The sequence below is a fragment of the Drosophila novamexicana genome, unplaced genomic scaffold (genome assembly GCF_003285875.2).
Source record: "Drosophila novamexicana strain 15010-1031.04,08,12 unplaced genomic scaffold, DnovRS2.1 tig00000485-arrow-pilon, whole genome shotgun sequence".
Classification (NCBI taxonomy): Eukaryota; Metazoa; Arthropoda; class Insecta; order Diptera; family Drosophilidae; genus Drosophila; species Drosophila novamexicana.
In genome coordinates, this window is record NW_020824808.1 from 2522141 (window position 1) to 2542704 (window position 20564).

General features: G+C 45.2%; 4 protein-coding genes across 5 annotated transcripts; all 4 read left to right on the forward strand.

Annotated features, from left to right (window-relative positions):
• Positions 1–428: 428 nt before the first annotated feature.
• LOC115761272 (V-type proton ATPase 116 kDa subunit a-like) lies at positions 429–3308 on the forward strand. The gene is made up of 5 exons (XM_030702987.1): positions 429–640; positions 706–1122; positions 1174–2628; positions 2685–2943; positions 3000–3308. Exons 1-5 carry the CDS (start codon positions 482–484, stop codon positions 3263–3265), a joined length of 2556 nt encoding a protein of 851 aa, XP_030558847.1. The 5' UTR covers positions 429–481; the 3' UTR covers positions 3266–3308.
• A 297-nt stretch (positions 3309–3605) lies between these two features.
• LOC115761479 lies at positions 3606–7000 on the forward strand. Its single transcript, XM_030703246.1, has 3 exons — positions 3606–3916; positions 3983–4306; positions 4618–7000. Exons 1-3 carry the CDS (start codon positions 3606–3608, stop codon positions 6998–7000), a joined length of 3018 nt encoding a protein of 1005 aa, XP_030559106.1.
• A 961-nt stretch (positions 7001–7961) lies between these two features.
• Positions 7962–10827, forward strand: LOC115761277 (retinol dehydrogenase 14). 2 transcript variants are annotated; one of them, XM_030702994.1, is made up of 4 exons: positions 7962–8071; positions 8729–8870; positions 9566–9704; positions 9971–10827. In XM_030702994.1, the coding sequence occupies exons 2-4, from the start codon at positions 8730–8732 to the stop codon at positions 10699–10701; spliced, it is 1011 nt and encodes a 336-aa protein (XP_030558854.1). In that variant the 5' UTR covers positions 7962–8071; position 8729; the 3' UTR covers positions 10702–10827. The 2 variants fall into 2 exon arrangements, with proteins under 2 accessions (XP_030558854.1, XP_030558855.1); XM_030702995.1 differs by lacking the exon at positions 8729–8870 and having other exon boundaries at positions 9971–10825.
• A 6977-nt stretch (positions 10828–17804) lies between these two features.
• Positions 17805–20554, forward strand: LOC115761569 (protein glass). Its single transcript, XM_030703355.1, has 4 exons — positions 17805–17870; positions 18187–18317; positions 18396–19858; positions 19941–20554. The coding sequence occupies exons 1-4, from the start codon at positions 17825–17827 to the stop codon at positions 20083–20085; spliced, it is 1785 nt and encodes a 594-aa protein (XP_030559215.1). The 5' UTR covers positions 17805–17824; the 3' UTR covers positions 20086–20554.
• The last annotated feature ends 10 nt before the right edge of the window (positions 20555–20564 follow it).

Consider the following 20564-nt stretch of genomic DNA (forward strand, 5'->3'; position numbering starts at 1 on the left):
ATTCTTGATTTTAAAATTCATTTAAGTTGTATACATTTTTCGTAATTGTAACTTTTCTATATTTCTTTCGTCCAACTATGAACTTCTTTCACTGACAAATGTTTCACAACTAACGAAAGACCCCAATGAATTATGTACATAAGAACTGGCTGCAAATGGTTTTCTAATTGCGAGCCAATTAGTTTTTAATGCCTTGGGATCTGCTACGATATCAAATGGCAGACTGATAAGACACCCCGGACACCATTCGATCATGTTGATAGATGGGCTCAATTGTCTGTTACCTTGGGGCAGTTTATCCAAAGCATGCGCCCGAAGATAAGCCTGGAAAGTTGTACATAAGCGGTGTCCAAACTATATGACCAAAGCTTCAACGTGGAAGTCACTTGACCACGACGATCAGTTCACCAGGCGTCATCAGAGTGCGCTGAGGTGTCACTGCCAGTTCCAAAAAAAAAGAAAAAAAAAGGAGAAACTTAAAATGTGCAGCAAACTGAAAGGATGGATGTGCGGCACGGGACCGCAGGACAGCATTTTTCGCAGCGAGGAGATGTGCTTGGCCCAGATGTTTCTGCAGCCGGAGGCGGCCTACGAGACCATAGCACAGCTGGGCGAAATGGGCTGTGTGCAGTTTCGGGACGTAAGTAAAGCTAGCTGATGCGGCATTCGGGTATTTGTGAAATTTTATGTATCCTGCGCCTGCAGATGAACGAGGGCATTACCGCGATGCAGCGCAAGTTCGTCAACGAAGTGCGCCGCTGTGACGAGCTGGAGCGGAAGATACGCTATGCCACATCAGAGCTGTCTAAAGATGGCTTGAAGGTGGTTGATCTGATTGAGGACTTTCCGCCCGCACCCAAGCCCAAGGAGATCATAGAGCTAGAGTCGCTGTTGGAGAAAACCGAAACGGAGATCATCGAACTGTCTGCCAACAATGTGCGTTTGCAAACCAACCTTTTGGAGTTGAGTGAAATGATTCAGGTGCTGGAAAGAACGGAGCAGTTCTTTTCCGATCAGGAGTCGCACAACTTTGATGTGAATAAGCGTGGAACACACAAGGATCCGGAACAATGTGACGGTAGCTTGGGATTTGTGGCTGGCGTTATTCGTCGAGAGAGACAGGTAAGACGGATGCCCGACTTTAGATATGTACTGATCCATATTCATTTACAGTTTGCTTTCGAACGAATGCTCTGGCGCATCTCGCGTGGCAATGTCCTGGTGCGCAGCTGTCAAATGGACGAGCCTGTTAAGGATCCTAAGACGGGTGACATGGTTTATAAGACCATCTTTGTGGTCTTCTTCCAGGGTGATCAGCTGCAGGGGCGCATACGCAAAGTGTGCACTGGTTTTCATGCCACCATGTATCCATGTCCGAGCTCGCATCTGGAACGTCTGGACATGATTAAGAGCGTGCATGTACGGCTCGAGGACCTCAAGATCATTATCAGCCAAACCGAGGATCATCGCTCCTGTGTGCTGAAGGCAATCAAGAAGCAGCTGCCTAACTGGACGGCCATGGTCAAGAAAATGAAGGCCATCTATCACACGCTAAACATGTTCAACGTGGATCTGGGCAGCAAGTGCTTGATTGGCGAGTGCTGGGTGCCCAAGCGTGAGCTCGAGGAGGTCGAAACGGTGCTCTCCGAGGCGTCGCTTGCCTTGGGCAGCACCGTGCCCACAATTTTCAACATACTTGAGACGAAAAAGACGCCGCCCACGTACTTCCGCACCAACAAGTTCACCTATGGCTTCCAGGTGCTGATCGATGCCTATGGCATTGCCGAGTACCGTGAGGTGAATCCGGGACTCTATACATGCATATCCTTTCCATTTCTGTTCGCTGTGATGTTCGGTGATATGGGACACGGATTTTTGGTCTTTCTGCTCGGCTTATGGATGGTGCTCGACGAGAATCGGCTGAGCAAGAAACGCGCTGGTGAGATTTGGAAAATTCTGTTTGGTGGCCGATATATCATAATGCTAATGGGCATGTTTGCCATCTACACGGGCTTCATCTACAACGATTGCTTCTCCAAGTCATTTAATGTCTTTGGCTCGCATTGGGCCCTGCAGTACAACCGGACCACGGTTCTTACGAATCCGGCACTGCAGCTGAATCCGACGACAGATCAGCGAGGCACTTATCCCATGGGTATTGATCCAATTTGGCAATCGGCTAGCAACAAGATCATCTTCCTGAACACCTACAAAATGAAGCTATCCATAATATTTGGTGTGCTGCACATGGTCTTCGGCGTTTGTCTATCTGTGGAGAATTTCGTTTACTACAAAAAGTATTCGTACATTTTACTTCAGTTTGTGCCGCAAGTTATTTTCCTGCTAATGCTCTTCGGGTACATGGTCTTCATGATGTTCTACAAGTGGGTGCAGTATTCGCCCAGTACCACGGATATTGCCAATTCGCCGGGCTGTGCTCCATCTGTGCTAATCATGTTTATTGACATGATCCTGATGAAAACTGAGACGCCCTCCAAGGGCTGCACAGCAACCATGTTTCCGGCACAAAGGGAGCTGGAGACAATTTTGTTTGTGGTGGCCGTCATATGCATACCCTGGATTCTGCTGGGCCTACCCCTTTGGACTATGTGCAAGCGCAAGTACATGGTGCGTTAGCCAAGCTCAGCTTGGATCTCAGCTTAATATTTAACATGTTCTTTTAGCGGAAGAATACTGAACACTTTGGTGATACCATCATGGAGACACTTGAAATCTCCGGCAAGGAGGTGATCATAACGGAATTCCCTGAACACCACGGCAAGGCTGCGCACTTTAAGGACGAGGAGGAGGAGGAAGAAGAGGAAGAGCCGATGAGCGAGATCTGGATACATCAGGCAATTCATACGGTTGAGTATATTTTGAGCACGATTTCGCACACGGCCTCGTATCTGCGTCTCTGGGCCTTATCCTTGGCACACGCTGGTAAGTTCCACGTGAAGAAGTCCGAATGTTTCTTGATTAATTCTTAACATTTGCAGAACTCTCCGAGGTCTTGTGGACGATGGTGCTGTCTGAGGCTTTGCAGATGGGCGGCTACGTTGGCTGCATTGCCGTATTCATTATCTTTGCCGTTTGGGTGTTCTTCACGATTGCCATTATGGTGATGATGGAAGGTCTATCCGCTTTCCTGCACACCCTGCGTCTGCATTGGGTGGAGTTCATGAGCAAATTCTACACCGGCTCCGGCTATGAGTTTCAGCCGTTGAGCTTCAAGGCCATGTTGACGGCAGAAGACGAGGCCTAGGCGCTTATGTAATTTTAGTGGGTCATCCATTAATAAAAATCGCAGCATACCAAACCTAGCGGGTGTCTTGTTTTTATTGCACTTTATTCCGCCTGCTCCGGGGCTGGATGGCCCACATAGCGACGTGATTTTGGCTGAAAGAATAAAAAGGTCATTCCATTGAGGGCAGCGCTCAGCGAAAAATTCTTGCCAATTGCAGCAGATTTCTATGGAAATTAACTACTATGGAACTCAAAACTCTTTGCCGACAAACGCCAAGCGCTGCTTATTAGCTTGGCCCAGAGGCCGGCGTTGCGCAGTTGTGCAGCGAACAAGCTCCGGTCAAGTCATCTATTCCAATATGTTGTGCCCGCAGCTGGCGCTATTTTTACTCGCCCTGTTGGCTCTGTGCCAGGCGGACACCCTGGTGCAGCTCCATGTGAATCGTCCCTATAACGATGTCAACGAAAAGTTTGTCAGCTTTGCCGTCAAGCCGGAGGATCTCTATGATGCACTGGATGGCAAGAGTCGCAAGGCTGTCACCAGCATGGCCGCCCTCCTAGGCGATGCCTATGTCAAGTTCATTGGCGATTTCTATTTTGCGAGCAATGCGCCGCAACGCCTACGCAATCCCACCAAGATCATATGGAAGGGCTTCAATCGCTGGACACGGTATGGGCCTGACTATTTGTGTGGATTGGCTGCTTCATATTAACTATTGCCTGTCTTTCCTTTAAGCGCTGTCAACTGGACGATGATTATACCGGTGCCCTATGCGCCCGATGAGTGGGATTCAATGCATACGCTCAAGATACTCAACACCTCCTACATGGTGGGCATAACCGACTGCATCTGGCAGCTGGGCACAGACTTTGGCACATCACGCGCCAAGGATTACGTGCAGGAGCTGAGCACACTGAAGCTGATGACGGACACCTTCAGTCCCTACGTGGATAATTGGCGTGTTATGGGCGCCGATATATCAGCTGGCAGCAGCGCTGAGGAGACGCGCAAATATGTGGACATGTCCAAGGATTTAAATGCGGCCTTCGGCTGGACGCAGTGAGTATTATCTCTATGTATGAAACTATTTGTCTAAGTCTTTTAGACTTTCGCAAAATCTAACCCATTGTGTTGGAAAATAAGGGTGTAAAAAGGTGGCCAAAACTTTTATGGGCGGGGCTTCAAGTTTTGTCTGACCGGATTCATAATTGTCACAGAAACTTAATAAATACGTGTCTTGGGAAATCCACCAGCTACTTTGTAAAATGAGCGGTAAAGGGATGTCCAAATATGTAAACACAAAGATTCGCCCGTGCCGAGCCGGGTATTATAAGACAATTCGTTTTTCTAATCTGTTAATCCATTGACAGACCCGCCAATATGCTGCCTACCAGCAGCCTGGGCAGCTACATCTACGACAGCGATCCGGCACTGAAAACACTCCAACAGCAGCGCGTGCCGCTGTGGCTGACGCTGCCGGAGGATCGGAATGGGGCACAGTCCATAAGCAAGCGGCTGGTGGGCGATGAGACGACGGACGCCTTGCGCTGGGCACAGACCCTGGGCGATGCGGCTAGCGGTGGCTTCGACGTGGTCTTCAAGCGCATGAGTCTAGAGGATTTCGAGCGGCCCAATTTGAGCTACTATGTGACGGCGCTCTTTAAGAAGGTCATGGGCTCCAGAGTGTTTCCGGCGCGTCCACTGAATGTCTTCGCGCCGAGCAACAAACTGTATACGCACTGTGCCAACGCGGTGTCGGGTGGATTGGCTTTCATGGTGGTCAACACGGAGGAGCAGCCCACAACGATTACGGTGCGGAGCATGAGTCGTTTGTCCAGCAGCGATATATGGCAATATGTGCTGACTGCAGAGGATGGTCGCATGCGCCTGAACAATATGAAGCTGTCCCTCAACTCCACTCTGCGACCGCTGGTCAAACCCAAGGATGCCAGCAAGCCGCTGCAGCTGATCACGCCCAGCATGTCAGTGGGCTTTTGGGTGCTGCCCAGCGTCAATCTGGAGCACTGTCAATATTCCGAAATCGAAGCTGACAGCGTCAGCGCGGAGTCAGCTGCCGAGAGTGGCCGTTCCAGCTACAGCTCGGCAGATCGTCTGCTACAGCGTCTGATCGAGGAGACCGCCGTCTCTCGCGGATCTCTGCCGGGCACCATCAATCGCCAGCGGCGCTTTGTGCTGGATAACCCGGAGCTGGAGGCACCGGACACGCTGCTTGGCAGGCTGCTGCAACCATTCAATTCGCCAAAAGAGAAGTCCGCTCCAGTGTCTGCGCCAGTAAAGCGTCAGGTGAAAGCTGAAGTCAAGCCCAAAACTCAAGCCGTGCGCCCCTGTGAGGCACGAAACTGGCTGAGGAACGTCATGGAGCAGAGCAGGGATGTGACGCAACGGCGCAGCAGACGCAGTGCAGCCGACTATGTTGGGCCCTTCTTCTACAATAGGCAGGGCAAGAAGACGACGTTGACTAAGAAGATAACAGAGATACGCAAGCCGGAACGCAAGGTCAAGCCGCTCTTCGATCTGGCCGAGTTCGATGAGGAGGAGTTCTTCAAGAAAATGGGCGAACAGCCGGAGCCACCACCATATACCCGTCTGCCTGAGGGCGATGTCCACCTGAAGCACATTGAATCTCCGGACGGGGAGGAGAGCGAAATGCAGCCAGAATCGGAGCAGCAGCAGGTCAGCTACAAGAAACGCAGGCCAGCGAAAGGTAGAAGGCAGCTGAGCATTGTGCAGCGTTCCCAGGAGGACAGCGTGGAGGATGTGCCTGACGTACCCAAGCAAAAGGAGCGTCAAAAGCTGCGTCTGTTGCCCACGGAATTCTTTGAGGCCTTGCCGGCGCCTGTGCCCAAGCAGGGCAAACGTTTGAATCTGGGCGCCACATTGAATTCGCTGCTGTTCCCCGAACCTTTCTCCAGCAAGGGCACAATAAGCAAGAGCCCGAACAAGAGCCAGAACAGGCCACAGGAGGAACAGGAGCCGGATGTGGAGCCAGTCGAGGGTGATGATGACAACAAAAAGCGCGCTGGCAAGAGCGGACATGTCGCCAGCGATTTTCTGCAGGCGCAGCGTGAGCTTGGAAAGCACTTCCTCAGCCACATCAATGAGCACGAGCACGAGTTCTCGCTGGGGGATGAGCACCTGCGCGAACCTGCGTCCCAGAAGGAAGACGCCTTGGAGAGGGAACTGAAGCCTCCAGCGCCCGCGAAGCTGTTGCCTGTCACTGACAATGAGGAGGATTATTTCAGCACCAAGCGAGCTCCTAGAGTGCCTGTGCCTGCACCCAAGCGGCTGAAGAAGAAGCTTGCCGACGAGAGCATCACCTCCTGGTGGGATATGCCGGCAATGCGAAGACGTAGGGCTCTGCCCTTCAACTTTGCCGACGACACGCTCAACTCCAATGTAATACACAAGGACGATCAGCAGGATCTGTTGCCGCTGGGACGCTATTCAATCTATGAGTACAAAGTGGACTTGTCCACGGTGACGCCCCCCATCGAACCAACTGAGTCGAAAATCATGAAGATCTCTAGCACCAAGCTTCCTGGCACAAACTGCCGCAAGGTCACGCTCTCCGATAACATCGTGACAACCGTAAAGTCAAAGGTATCCAAGCTTATGAGCATCATCTCACGCCACATGAACGAGTGGTACAATACCCTGACAAAGCATCTGGATAGTGAGCCAGCGAAGCTGCCTGCTCCGAGTATGGGAGGCGGGAATGCCATAGATAAATAGAAGATTCTCACAGCTAAAACGTTAATTGGGGAATTTGGCTGCACAAATCTGTAGGACTCAATGTAAATATGTATTTATGTATAATGCAATACTATTATAAAAATATGGAAAGCACAAAATCGAATTGTTCTATTATTCATGAAACTAATACGAATCTAATTGATTTGTTGTTTTCCAAAAACTGAATCAAGCCAAATGTCAGTTGGAAAATTTTTGAAAATATCTAGTTTTCGTAAACTTTTGAAGCTTCAAAGTTTAAAAAAACTAAAATATTGGTATAATAATTTAATCTCGGCAACAATAATAAAATTTTAATTATTAATTTTATTTTATGTATTAAAAAATTATATATTTATAGTATTAAAATTACAAAATGTATATGTAAGTAAGAGTTAATAATGTAAAACAATATATTTTAGCTGATTAAAAAATTAAATCAACAATAATTTTCAGTTTAAAAACTATTTAGTTTATGTAGAAAGCTTTATTGAAATTGTATTATTAATAGCAAGAATTCAACAAAACACTTTTTAGTATAATTAATTATATTTATGTTAAGCTTTTAGCCGTCAGCTCTATGCATCATAAAATATTTCACATAGCTTTGAAAAAGTGTAGTGTAGATTTTACACTTGACTCGGGCTGCGCTTTCTCTCTCTCTCTCTTACTCTCTCTCTCTATCACACTCTCACGCGCTCTGCTACTCGTTAAACTAACGAAAGACCAACGCAAAGGAAAGACCACAAATAAAAGCGAGATTCTCTCTTTGGCGGCATTTAAGCTCAGCTTCAACTTGTTTCGCCGGCCAGCAACAACAACAACAACACAGCTACAACAACAACAACAAGAACAACAACAATAAATAACAGCAACTATTGCGGCTCATTACAATAGCAATGCACAGAGCTGATCGCGAGACGTTTCCAGCAGCGACTCTGCAGCCAGTCGCAGAGCAAGCGTTCAAGGCGAAGGTTGTGATTGAGTCGAGTCTTTGGGTCTGGAATCATACAGCAGCTAGTTCAACTAAAGTATATATACATATATATATAAAGTCAGACAACACTTTGCCAGGTGAGTGTGCGGAAATTCGCAATATCGCATAACTGACGCAGCAGTTTTGTACGTGTGGTTGTTGGCCAAAAAAACGGGTCAGTTCTAGCCAGAAGAGGTTGCATTCAGGGCGAGGCAGTCAGGGAAGCGTAACCACCAAACCAGTACGTATCAAGGCAGACAATTTTTTTTGTGACGTGGACAGTCAGTAAGAAAAAGAAGCAGCAAGCGATGCGCTGTTGTTGTTAAGGCGACAACAACAACAACAACAACAACAACAACAAAAACAACAGAAATTTCTGGCTTTCTTTTGCCTACCTGTACACGGCAATGAACTTTGCTTTGGCCTCGAGCACGGCGCTTCAGAAATCGGTTTCATAATTATTTATCTTGCACATATGAAAAGTGAAAGTATAAAATTTCGTATATCATATTGATTTTGAAATATTGTTGTTGCCATTTTCTTCATTTATTAAAAAACTGTTTAGCGGCTGCAACAAATTATTGACCAACTGAGACTGACCGAAAAACGAAATTTATTTTTTGTTCGATCTTGAGCTGGTTAAATGGCCAAACGTGTTTCGAATTTGAGATAAACGAAGTTTTTTGTCTTATACATATAAACTAATTTGCATACATACATACATAATACATACATGTGCACAATATTATTTATAGCATGGGTTTCGTCTTGGCCTGGTTGCCAACTGATCATTATGTCCGTGATATATTCATCATGACACTCACAGCGGCTTTTGTGGCCACCTTGCTGAGCATTCGCTTCTATTTACGCATTACGGCGGGCCGTTGTTTCACTGAGGTAAACCTGAGAGACCCAGCCCCTGCCCCAGCCCCAGTCCCAGTCTCAGAACCTATTTAACCAATTCAAAAATTCCTATCCCAGCCCGAACTTCCGCCAAATGCTTAGCTATATATACAAACAGGTCGTGATCTTTGTCAAACTACGTCCAGAGTCGTTTGTTTTGACTGCCTTACAAGTCTGAGATTTGTTGAGATTTAATTCACGGTAATTAATACTAGCTAAAGATCAGTTTCCTTATAATAAATGAGCAAAGATCACTTTTTTTTAAACAAGCAGCAGATTTATTTAAAAAAAAAAATCTCGGGAGGGTACTTTATTCTCTCTAATAGTTCGCCAAGCCGTGACGTGGACACTTAATTAGCCAGATCTGGCAGTTACTATTACGGTATTTGTATTACACTCGGCGAGAGATCGCTTACCTTAAAAAATTAGAAAAACAAAGCGCAAGAGTTTATGAGCTACACGCTCACAGTTTCCACGGGGGTCGGAATGACCATAGAGAAAGAATACAAATAAAAACAACTCAACTTAGAAACCGCTTAATACGACCCCAGACGCGAGCTATGATTATATTAACTACAAATTCTAATTAGGGTTGTTGCCACTTATTTACCGGTCCCGCCCATTAAACACACCAACGCCTAATTTCCGAGCCAGACTGTACGATAATATATGATCGTAATATTTTCTAGACTAAAATGGAGGGAAAAACTGTCATCATTACCGGGGCCAACAGCGGCATTGGCAAGGAAACAGCCAAGGATCTGGCTGGACGTGGAGCACGCATCATCATGGCATGCAGGAATCTGGAAACAGCAAATGCTGTTAAGGGTAAGTTTTTAAAAGGAAAAAAAGGGGGACAACAGTTATAGCATAAAATAAAAGTTTTGAAAACACTTTTTTGATAAATATCAAAAAAAAAAAATAATCAAAAGCATTCCAATTAAGTTGAAATAGTCTGAATTATTCTCTGACCGATATAAAAAAATGAAAACAAATTTATTTATTTATTTGAAATGCTTTAACAGTAACGTTTCTTTATATACATTCATATTCCATATAATCTTAACTAACATTGTTGTTGCCATTATTGCCAGATGAGATCATCAAGGAGACCAATAACAGCAAAATTCTGGTCAAGAAGCTCGATTTGGGCTCGCAGAAATCTGTGCGCGAATTCGCAGCTGATATTGTCAAGACTGAGCCAAAGATTGATGTACTCATACACAATGCCGGCATGGCGTTGGCCTTCCGTGGCCAGACCAGCGAGGATGGCATTGAGCTGACCATGGCCACCAATCATTATGGCCCATTTTTGTTGACGCACTTGCTCATCGATGTGCTGAAGAAGAGCGCACCGGCACGCATTGTCATTGTGGCCTCGGAGCTGTATCGCCTGGCGTCTGTTAATCTCAATAAGCTGAATCCCATCGGCACTTTTCCCGCTGCCTATTTGTATTATGTGTCCAAGTTTGCCAACATTTACTTTGCCCGCGAGCTGGCCAAGCGCATGGAGGGCACCAATGTTACGGTCAATTACTTGCATCCGGGCATGATAGATTCTGGCATTTGGCGCAATGTGCCCTTCCCCCTCAACTTGCCCATGATGGCCATCACGAAGGGTTTCTTCAAAACAACCAAAGCTGGCGCCCAGACAACCATTTATCTGGCGACCTCCGATGAGGTGGCCAATGTGTCTGGCAAGTATTTCATGGACTGCAAGGAGGCGACCTTGAATGCAGCTGCTATGGATATGGAGAAGGCGCGCCAAATTTGGGAAGAATCCGTTAAGATGGTCAAGCTGACGCCACAGGATCCGAAAATCTAAAAGACGCTCCGAAAAATTATCTCTTTTTTATATAATTTGACTAACTATATTGTGCATCATTGGGGGAGTATACCGTATATCGTAAGCTTAAGTTTTTCACGTAAATGAATAAAATACCTTTTATAAAAACATTATAATTAAAAAAAAAAATTACCAAATTTCTCTGAAATTAGTTTGCCTTTGGAAAACCTATTGACATTAAATCAGCTATGCTTTACGGATACGAATATTGAATAAGCTGCAATTAAGTTTGATTATTAAAATAAATATTCCAAATTATTCTGGATGCCGTCAAGCTAAGCCAATATATACGTTACGTTGTTACGCGTTGCTGTTATTAACAGTGCTGCAAATGTTAATGCTATTGTTGCTCACTGTTATTGGTATTTTTGGTATTTATTTCATTTAGACAAGCTGTTGATTAGACTGTTGGCTAAGAACTAGTTCCATAGCTGTGCTTAGTTTGCCATTCTGTTTATTTTGAAAGTCAACAATGTTGACTTTCTTAAGGAGTTTCAATTTCAGTTCATGAGAATTAATAAAAACGACAAATCACAGCGTCAATCGGAAACTTGATATGCCCAAAGAAGAATCGCTAAACTGGCTGCCCCAAAAAAAAAATTCTCACACAATGTTTGGTCATTTTGTCACCTGTTGAGGGCGGCTTAATGCAGTGATAGAGAGAGACAAAGAGAGAGAGAGTGAGCGGGGCGCAAAGGATACACCCGAGGGACACGGTTGTTGCCGCTGAGGGTCTTAATCTGATAAAATTGCGTGCGCATCTCATTGTCTCTTTGCCAAATCGTTGGCACCCCTCTGCGGTTGCTGAGCCCCGATGATTATCAGCGACTGGTTGACACGTGACTTCTGGTTCCGCTAGCGCCTGGCGCCTGGCGCCAACGATGATGATCGCCGGCTAATAATATGTTAACGGCTATAATTGAAATTTAATATTTATCCAAAGGCTTACAGGATAATCATTTGCGGTTTGTGTGCGCTGATAGCGAAACGTGGCAGCTAGGATAATTGGCCGTGAATAGCCACCCTCTATACAGTGCCGCCCCCTGCTGCTGTGAGAAATTGTCATCGGCCCATTTGCAGCACATTTGTTTGCGGAAGTGATTCTCTAATAAAAAATAAACAACGTAAAACAGTAGCAGACAGCGTATGCATTTTATTGGTACATTGGCTTGTTGTAGCTGCCCGCCCTCCCTCCGACCCCAAGACACTACGTATGTCCGACCGTCCGTTGAGGAACTATACCCATTGATAAGGGACGAACCCTTGCTTCTTGCGGCCTCTTGAAAGTATCGTCTTACAAATTCAATTTGGCGCGCTTCACTCAAGTGTAATTTCGTAGTATCCACCAAAACATATTTCGGAGTCCCAGTTCCAACTGTAATTCAAGTCGTTTTGGGGCTGTTCACAGGACACGTCCTGCACTGTCCTGGCAGTTGCACAAACTGTCACATTGGCCACTTTCAGTTAGCAATAAGTCGCTATTTAATAAGCAGGCTTAGGTTTTTAATAAGAAATGGGCTATGAGCCGCACTCGGATCCCGGCTCGTCCAGCTGTCAGCAATGCTGAGTCCTGTGCCGCTGCAACGGCCGCAACGGCTGCAACTGTCAATTGGACATCGATACTTTCCGCAGCCGGAGAATGACGTGTGTGTGTGTTGTGGGCTGTTGGTTGTAGGAGTCAGTGGCCTCACATATAAAGCACAAGTGACAGTTGTTGGGACACTTTCTGAAATTATTTTGAGCTACGCATACATGGCCCGGAAACTTACCTTAGATATAACAAATATTGCTGCCAAAAGAAATTCTATATGAAACTTATTGTCCTGAATAACTAACTTCATTTTGCTAAAAATTTTCGACAAAATTTATTTGAGACTTCTCTTCAACAGAAACTGCGGTTCATATATTTCGGCTTTATTCTCAATTTTATATCCTTGTTAAATCTGTACATGGTTATGTGATGCTCACACACCGGAAGAAAATTGTCCGAGTCTCTTTAAATATTTTTTGTTTTTGATCAGATTGAATTCAAATACATTTTCAAGTATCTAAATCACAATAAATTGCTCACCAACGAAGGTCTCCTCAAACAGCGCTATATTTTGATAAGGCTAGCTACAGTTTTAACTATAAACTATTCTATTTTGACCGATTTTTATACTTTGTTCATAAATTAACAGAGGGATTCAGAGTATATTGAGTTTGACCAATGCGAGAGACTCCACGCGTGGAATAAATACATGCATATACCCGCCAGTAGGAGAGCAAATCGGGAAAGCCCCATATTCTTATGGGCATGGATTCAGGCTCCCCAAATGCGGGTTTCAGTAGAAAATATAACTTTTAAAAATGTCATTCAAATACCATGCCTAACCTTAGTCTTAACTTAACCTAACCCAATCCCAAAGCTAGCTCGATTTGCAACCTCTGTTGTGAAATAATATTTCGCACAATCCATGCCCACTTTCCCTCCATGCTCATAATGTACTTATTTTTCGAGTAACCAAAATATTAGAAAAATGTATTGTTTTAACTAATTGACTTTAAGAAATATATGTTTTGCAACATGTAAAATTAAAGTTAATATTGTCCAAAATATGTCGTGTGCCTCAATATCTTGAAAAAAAAACAAGTGCGAGCACATGGTGTGCGCTACACTCGATTTGACAGAGCTTATCAGTTTGGCAATGCGAAACTTGAAGAAATTCTAGTTATGATTAGCAAATAAGTTGGAAACTAAAATCTATTAAAGAAACACATAAGTATAATTGGGCTAATTGCTGTTGCCCCTTCTCGAATGGAATATGTTTATTATGGTTATTCAGCGGCAACCAGAGATATTAGCATGTCGAATGACTTGACTGCCAACATTATAAGAGCAAAGTGTAGCCAAGCCTGCGAAGCCCTAAGAGTGCCACCCGAAAAGTATTTCATTGATTTTTGAAGCCTCTGAACGCAGAACACCGCGCCGAGCAAAAGAATACAGAACACAGCGCAAATGAAACGAATGCCTGACTGAATTTGCGTTGGAGTCAGGGCAGCAGCAACAATTGTGGTGCAAGCCAGAAGCAGGACCAGCAGCAGGGCCAGCGGCAGGACCGAAACCAGGAGCAAATACTTTGAATAAATAATGGCCGGGCTCAGCTCAATGTAAACAACTATCACGTGCCGTTGGCCAGTTGATAGCGATGATGCGCTGGTGTGATAACAGGTACAAAAGAGGGTGGTGGTTCGAGGCCGCGCAATGTTTGCCCACCTTCTTATAGTAGATGTAACAAATCCCAGCAACGGCAACAATTTTTAGGAATTTTGTGGTTAATTGATAGAAGACTAAGGCGTCTAAGCAATTCACTTGGTTGGCGGGGCGTGTGGTGTGCACAGCTGACACCTGAGCACACTTGAAACCTAAGCGATCATTTCTAATCATCGTAAACAAGCCAAAATTGTTATTGATACCCCAGTCAGGGCAGCAAGCAGCTACCAGGCTCTGTGCTCAGTGCTCTGAGATCCTGAGCCTAATACGTTCTGACAATCGGCAGCAAAACATGGCTCACAGCGAGGGCTCAAGCTCAGCCCAGATCCTGGACAAGTTGAAACCGATCGCTGTTGTAGCCAAGAGCAACAAGAAAGAACGGCTGACTTCGGCACGCCGAATATTAAATACCCTTTCAGACTTGTGGGCTTTTATGGAATAGTTTTACGAGTGTAGAAGACATACTATATAATATAATATATCACGATTTGGAACGGTTTTGTAGATATGTTAGAAATATAGTAAAGCTTGTAATCATTGACTTTTGGCAATATATTTCGAAAAAGGGAATAGTTTATATAAGGTTTATGATAAGAACTGTAAATATGACGTTTGGTCAATATATCTTGATAATATAGAGTTCAAGCAAGAACCCTATTTTTGGCCGATTCCGACATTTGTTCATATATATCTAGACGACCTCTCTCCTTCTATGCGTTACACAGCTTGTGACTAAATTATAAAACCCATTAAAAGGGCATACAAACTGGTTAGTGTTCCGCCAGACATTGATTATGTTGCCCAAAACTTTAAACACACACGACGCTCGGCTGAAAATTCCCACCAATATATTGTAAAACGATATGGTAGTACCCAAGCAATCGCTGAAAGCCTTACACTTAACTGAATTAATTAGTTGCCAATTTTTGCGTGCGAACTTAAAGTTACTTTGCAAATAGAAAGCCGAGGCTAGCCAGGAGAAGCTGCTGCCAAGCTTAGACTAGGCGCAGGCACTAGCATGACAACTGGCTGTGAAAATAATAATGTTTCATAATTTTCTGATTTTCTTTATCTTTTTTGCAATAATAAAAAAAAAAAACAACCACAAAGCGAAATATCGAATGTCGCAAAATAATTCGTGTTGTTGTAACTATGCGAAAGAGCAACGATCGATGGGCTTAAATCGAGCGGAGCTCCACGCACAGATACAATTGTCATTGGTCGATAGAAACGAGAATGAGCGCTGCCAAAGATACAAGATACAAGATACAAGATACAGAAGCAGAGGGTTGCTACCAGAGTGTGTGAGTGTGTGAGTGAGACAGAACGATGGACTGATGGACTGTCACAGTGGCAGAGGCAAACATGTTTAACCACAAAGAATGGAACGAAGGAAGCAGAAAGCCGCCGACGTTGCCTGCAGTTGACGCCGCTTCAAGAGGCGATCAATGGTCGCTGTCCGGGCCGGGCCGGGCCGGGCTGGGCCAGGCCTGGGGGCCACCGGCTCGGGGGTATCTGGTGTCGAACTGTAAAGATATTGGGTGACAAACTAAAAACTACTGAAAACTGCTGCTGCTACATATGAATGAGCCTATTGGATGGGGCGTTGACGGGCTCGGGGGTTGGGTCAGTAGTCGCCGCAAAAGCCGGCATACCGGAGACGTAGGCCGGAGCGCATTGGTTGGCTGACTGGTCGTGCTGGTGGTGTTGCTGGCGACGGTGGTTGCTGCCGGGAGGGGGTGTCTACAACAACAACAACAACAATAACAACAGTAGCAGCAACAAGAGCAACACACTGCTGTAAGGGTCTCTCATATGTGATAGTATGGCATGTAGTTGGGCAGTTTGTGTCAATGTATCTGTTGTGTGCATTGAGTAGTGTGTGTGTGTGTGTGTGTTGTGTGTGTGCGTGTGTGTGTTGCTGTTGGTTGCCTTTTGCGCCCTTTTTGTCGCTGGTTTGTAATTAAGTGAGCATTTTTTCTGTGGTTGTCGCTTTGACGCTGACGCCTGACGCGAGAATCGTCGCCAATATCGGTCGAGAGACTTCGAGCCGAGACTGACAATTAGTTGCAGTCTTATGCTCGTCGCCGATAGTCGATAATTGCCCGCCCGCCCCCGCGTTTTAGCTGAGTGTCTAAAGTTGAAACAACAATTCCCAAATACAAAAGGAGAATCCAACATTCGTGTGCTTAGCGACCGTCAATTGAAGTTATTTACCGAAATTCATAAAGTTGTGATATAAATATAATATATATATATATATATTTAATATTAATTATAATAAACATCTAATATATATAAAGTGCTGTGAATTGGCCATGCGAGCTATATATTTAACAAGGTGAAAAAAAAAATTAAACCTGTTTATGCTATAAACATATTGTGCCTCAAAATCCTTTTCAATAACTGGATAAACAAAAAAATGGATTTAAGCAAAATATAAGATTCTTCTCTTAACAAAGTTGTTTGCTGTGAATAAATACTTAAAACTGCAACAAAATTTGATTGAAATTAGTTTGTAATAATTCAAGTTTATTGTTTTAAGATCTAAATACGTGTATATCAAAAACTTGCATTTAAATTATACACTATTTAATTATACTATATTATAAATAGAAGAAACTTCAATAGAATGTCTTATCTCAAAGTAACTTTAAAACACAGTAAAAAGACAATATTTGCCTAGAAGATAATATCTATAGCGTAGGCTGGGTTAGGTTAATGCGTCTATCGATATTCGACAGATTAGACCAAATTTTGGTCTGCTTAAGAACCCTTTGTACTGGATGGAGATACTTAGATCAAAAGGAATATGGTGGAACAGGGGAAATTGAATATCTTGCTTGAAGTTATAATTTAAAAAAGTTAACTTTAGCAAAACGTTCTAGCTCGCGTTGTGATAAATTTAGCAAATTTATGACTTGACTACATAGTTTTTCAAAAAAGTGAAATCTTCAGCTGATATGAGTGTTTGAATTTTCTAAAAGCAGCACTTGGAATATTTTATATATCGAATACTAAATCGGTATATATTATTAAAACTTGCAAAAACGAAATACATAATTTGGAAAAACGTTTAGCCAAGCATTAATAAATTGGATTGGACAATATGTTAATATATATGGGACCAGCCATATATTTCGCCCATATTTCCAACCCGAAATAAAACAACGCTCGGGTTTTTGTTAGTTTACGGCTTATGTGATATATTTCATAAATATAGCATACATAGTATATCTCTATATGTATTTAAAAGTATTTTTCCTGACTCATTGTCTGACTGATTGGTAATCAGCGCACAGCCCATACCGTAAGAGCTAGTATTTTATAAATATAGTTTATATAGTATATTTTTTATAAATAAGCTATGTATATAAAGTAAATCGACTAAATCGAACTATGGCCCTTGGTTATAGTATTATAATAACAAAATAATAAATACATACACCTCCCTCGAATTTCAATTCGATTCCTATGGCCTGAACAGCTCGGTTGCCGAAAATTGTTACAAAATTATTTCCTTTAAACAGAAACTGTAGATTTCGAGTTCTTTATCTTCTTCTTTTAAGAAAGTAAGTTTTTTTTTCTGGTCCAGTGTAAAAAGTGTTGTTCATCAAAGTTTCCGATTTAATTAGTTTTGATATCTTAATCTATGTGTCCTTAAGCCTTTTTTTGGGCATACAGTTTATACTGCTATACTTTCATCTGAGCTCTCAATTTATAAATTTGCATACGTCAATAAATGGGAACTTATTTGTGTTCATTTACAGCTGGAAATGGCAATTGATGCAGCAAAATGAAACGTAGAAAAACGAGAAATAAAACGCCAAGACCAACTGGAGTCATGTCATGGGATTGTTATATAAAGGTTCCAAACTCTTGAACATAATTCTGGGTAAGTCTTGAATTCCACGCAGTCGAGCAAACTCGCCCCACGCTGCGAATTGAGAGCTGAGAGCATAGGCAAAAGCAAAGCAAATGGCGTCGCGTTTACTCATTTGCGCGCTTCTGTGTATGTGTGCGTGTGCGTGTGCGAGTGAGTGTGTGCCTGTGTGTGCTTGTGTGTGTTTAGGGGCGGAGTTTTGCGCGGCGCACAGTGGGCCGCAGCTAGTTGTGCACTGTGTGAAATGCATTTGCCAACTACGCGTCGCTTTCAAGCATCTTTCCAATGATTTGCTCTCCGCTTTTTATTTTTGGGCACACCTGCGCAGATTCCCTGGAAGATCAAGAGGGTGGAGCTATGTACATATCGTGCGATGTCTCAAACGGAGGTCCTGTGGAACCAGAAACGGGCTACGTGCCCAACAATCCATTATTCGGCCTGGCACTGGACAGTCCGCAGGTATTTTTCTCGCGCTTCAAAAGTTTTGCATGCTCGGTCATTTGAAGAGATTCACATTTGTATCTCTCGCCTTTTTAGCAAGAGTGCGCTGCATCCTGCGTCGGCTGTTTATCCTGCCAAGGCAACACCGCCCTGCCCATCTCCTCCCTGACCAGCAGCGACTTCGACTGCGGCGGCTGTTTCGATCCAACGATTGGCGTGCTGGGCAGTCAGATAAATACAACACCGCCGGCTAGCAATCTATCAGCGTCTGGAAGCGGTGTCGGCAATCACAACAACGGCGCTGCGCTTACTGGCAACGGCAACAGCTACTGGAGCACCGACGAGATGGCCTCCACATTTCCCGGGCTACCGCCGCTGGACATTGATCCGCTGCCCAGCCTATTCCCGTTCTCGCCCTGTGGCGCGTCCTATAATTTCGCAAGCAACCCGCATCAGGCGTCACTCTCCTACACCGTGCATCCGCATCAGATGCTGATCTCACCGAACGGCAGTCAGCAGCAGCAATCGCAGTCATCCACACATCCTCACCAGCTACAGTCCCAGCACATGCAGCAGGCACTGACCCAGGCATCGCACGGTGGTAACGCGCTCCACAACCACAACAGCAGCGGTGGCAATGGTCCTGGTGGTGGCGGTGGATCTGGTTCAGGCAGCGCCTGCTACTACGAGGCTGCCGCCAATGCGACCGCACCGCCCATGTATCCCAGTATGAGTGTCAATGTGAGCATGAACATGACCATGCATCACGGCTATGGAGCCGACGGCGGCCCAGTGCCCATGCAGTGCTCCCAAATGAACTGGACGCCACCGAACAACTCCTCGGCGGCCGTCAATGTGCTATATCCGCCGCTATTGAGTCCTACGCACTATCCAGCCTCGGCCACCTATTCCTTTACAGCTGACTTTCGCGCTCCGCCACCGACAGCTTTAGGCGCACTTCCCTCGCTGGCCGACAAGGAGTCGCCATCGCCGCCCGCCTCCAGTACTGCAGCTGCCTTGGGCTACTATGGGACAGGAGGTGTTGGCCAGGGCTATACGCCGCCACACAAGAGTCCCAGCTATCAGGCAGCCGCTCTCAGTCTGGGTCTGGCTGCTTTTGAGGATGAGGAGGAGAGCATCGAGGATGGAGATGCCGATGCGGATGGTGAGGGCAGCGCCGGTGGCGATATGAAGCCGAATTTGTGCCGCCTGTGCGGCAAGACATATGCGCGGCCCAGCACACTGAAGACGCACTTACGCACCCATTCCGGGGAGCGGCCGTATCGCTGTCCGGACTGCAACAAGAGCTTCTCACAGGCCGCCAATTTGACGGCCCACGTACGCACACATACGGGGCAGAAGCCGTTCCGCTGTCCCATTTGTGATAGACGTTTCTCGCAAAGTTCCAGCGTCACCACGCACATGCGAACCCATTCCGGAGAGCGGCCCTATCGCTGCTCATCCTGCAAGAAGTCCTTCTCGGACAGCTCCACGCTGACCAAACATCTGCGCATCCACAGCGGCGAGAAGCCCTACCAATGCAAATTGTGCTTGCTCAGGTGAGTTCAAATCAAAATCCTCAACTGGAAACAGCTACTGGAACCGCAGCATAACTCACCTCCCACACCTCTTGCCGCACAGATTCTCGCAATCGGGCAACCTGAATCGGCACATGCGCGTTCATGGCAACAACGCGAATGGAAGCGGCGCTAGCGGTGGTAGCGGCAACGGCAGCGGCAGCGGTGCTAACAGCTCTGCCGGGGCTGGAAGCGGTCTCATTACATGACAAAAGCCGCGCAGTGCAGGCGGTTTTCAGCATTATCATCCCCCGCACCCGCACCCGCACGCGCACCCGCACCCACATGCGCATCCACATACGCACCCACACCACATGCATCACCACGCCCACGCTCATATGGCCAACTATGACTACGGGAATTACAGCATCAGCGACTATACTCCACCCGGCGCTACACAAAACTATTCAGGGTATTATTTTTGCGCACTCAACAAGCCACCCAAATTCGAGCGTTTCTATTAGAGCCCGCAGAACTTGAAGTGGTCTCTGAAAAACCAAATCAGAGCACTTCCTGGAGATAATACTGTTCCAGAAAGCATTCAAAAAAAGATATATGTGTTAGTTTTGGGGCTGCAAAACCGAAAAAACAATCGTCCACGATTTAATTATTCGTTTGAATCAGATTTCTGCTTTTAGTTTTGTCTCGTGAATCTGGTTGAACACATCCATTAGGCCAGGTTTTAGAT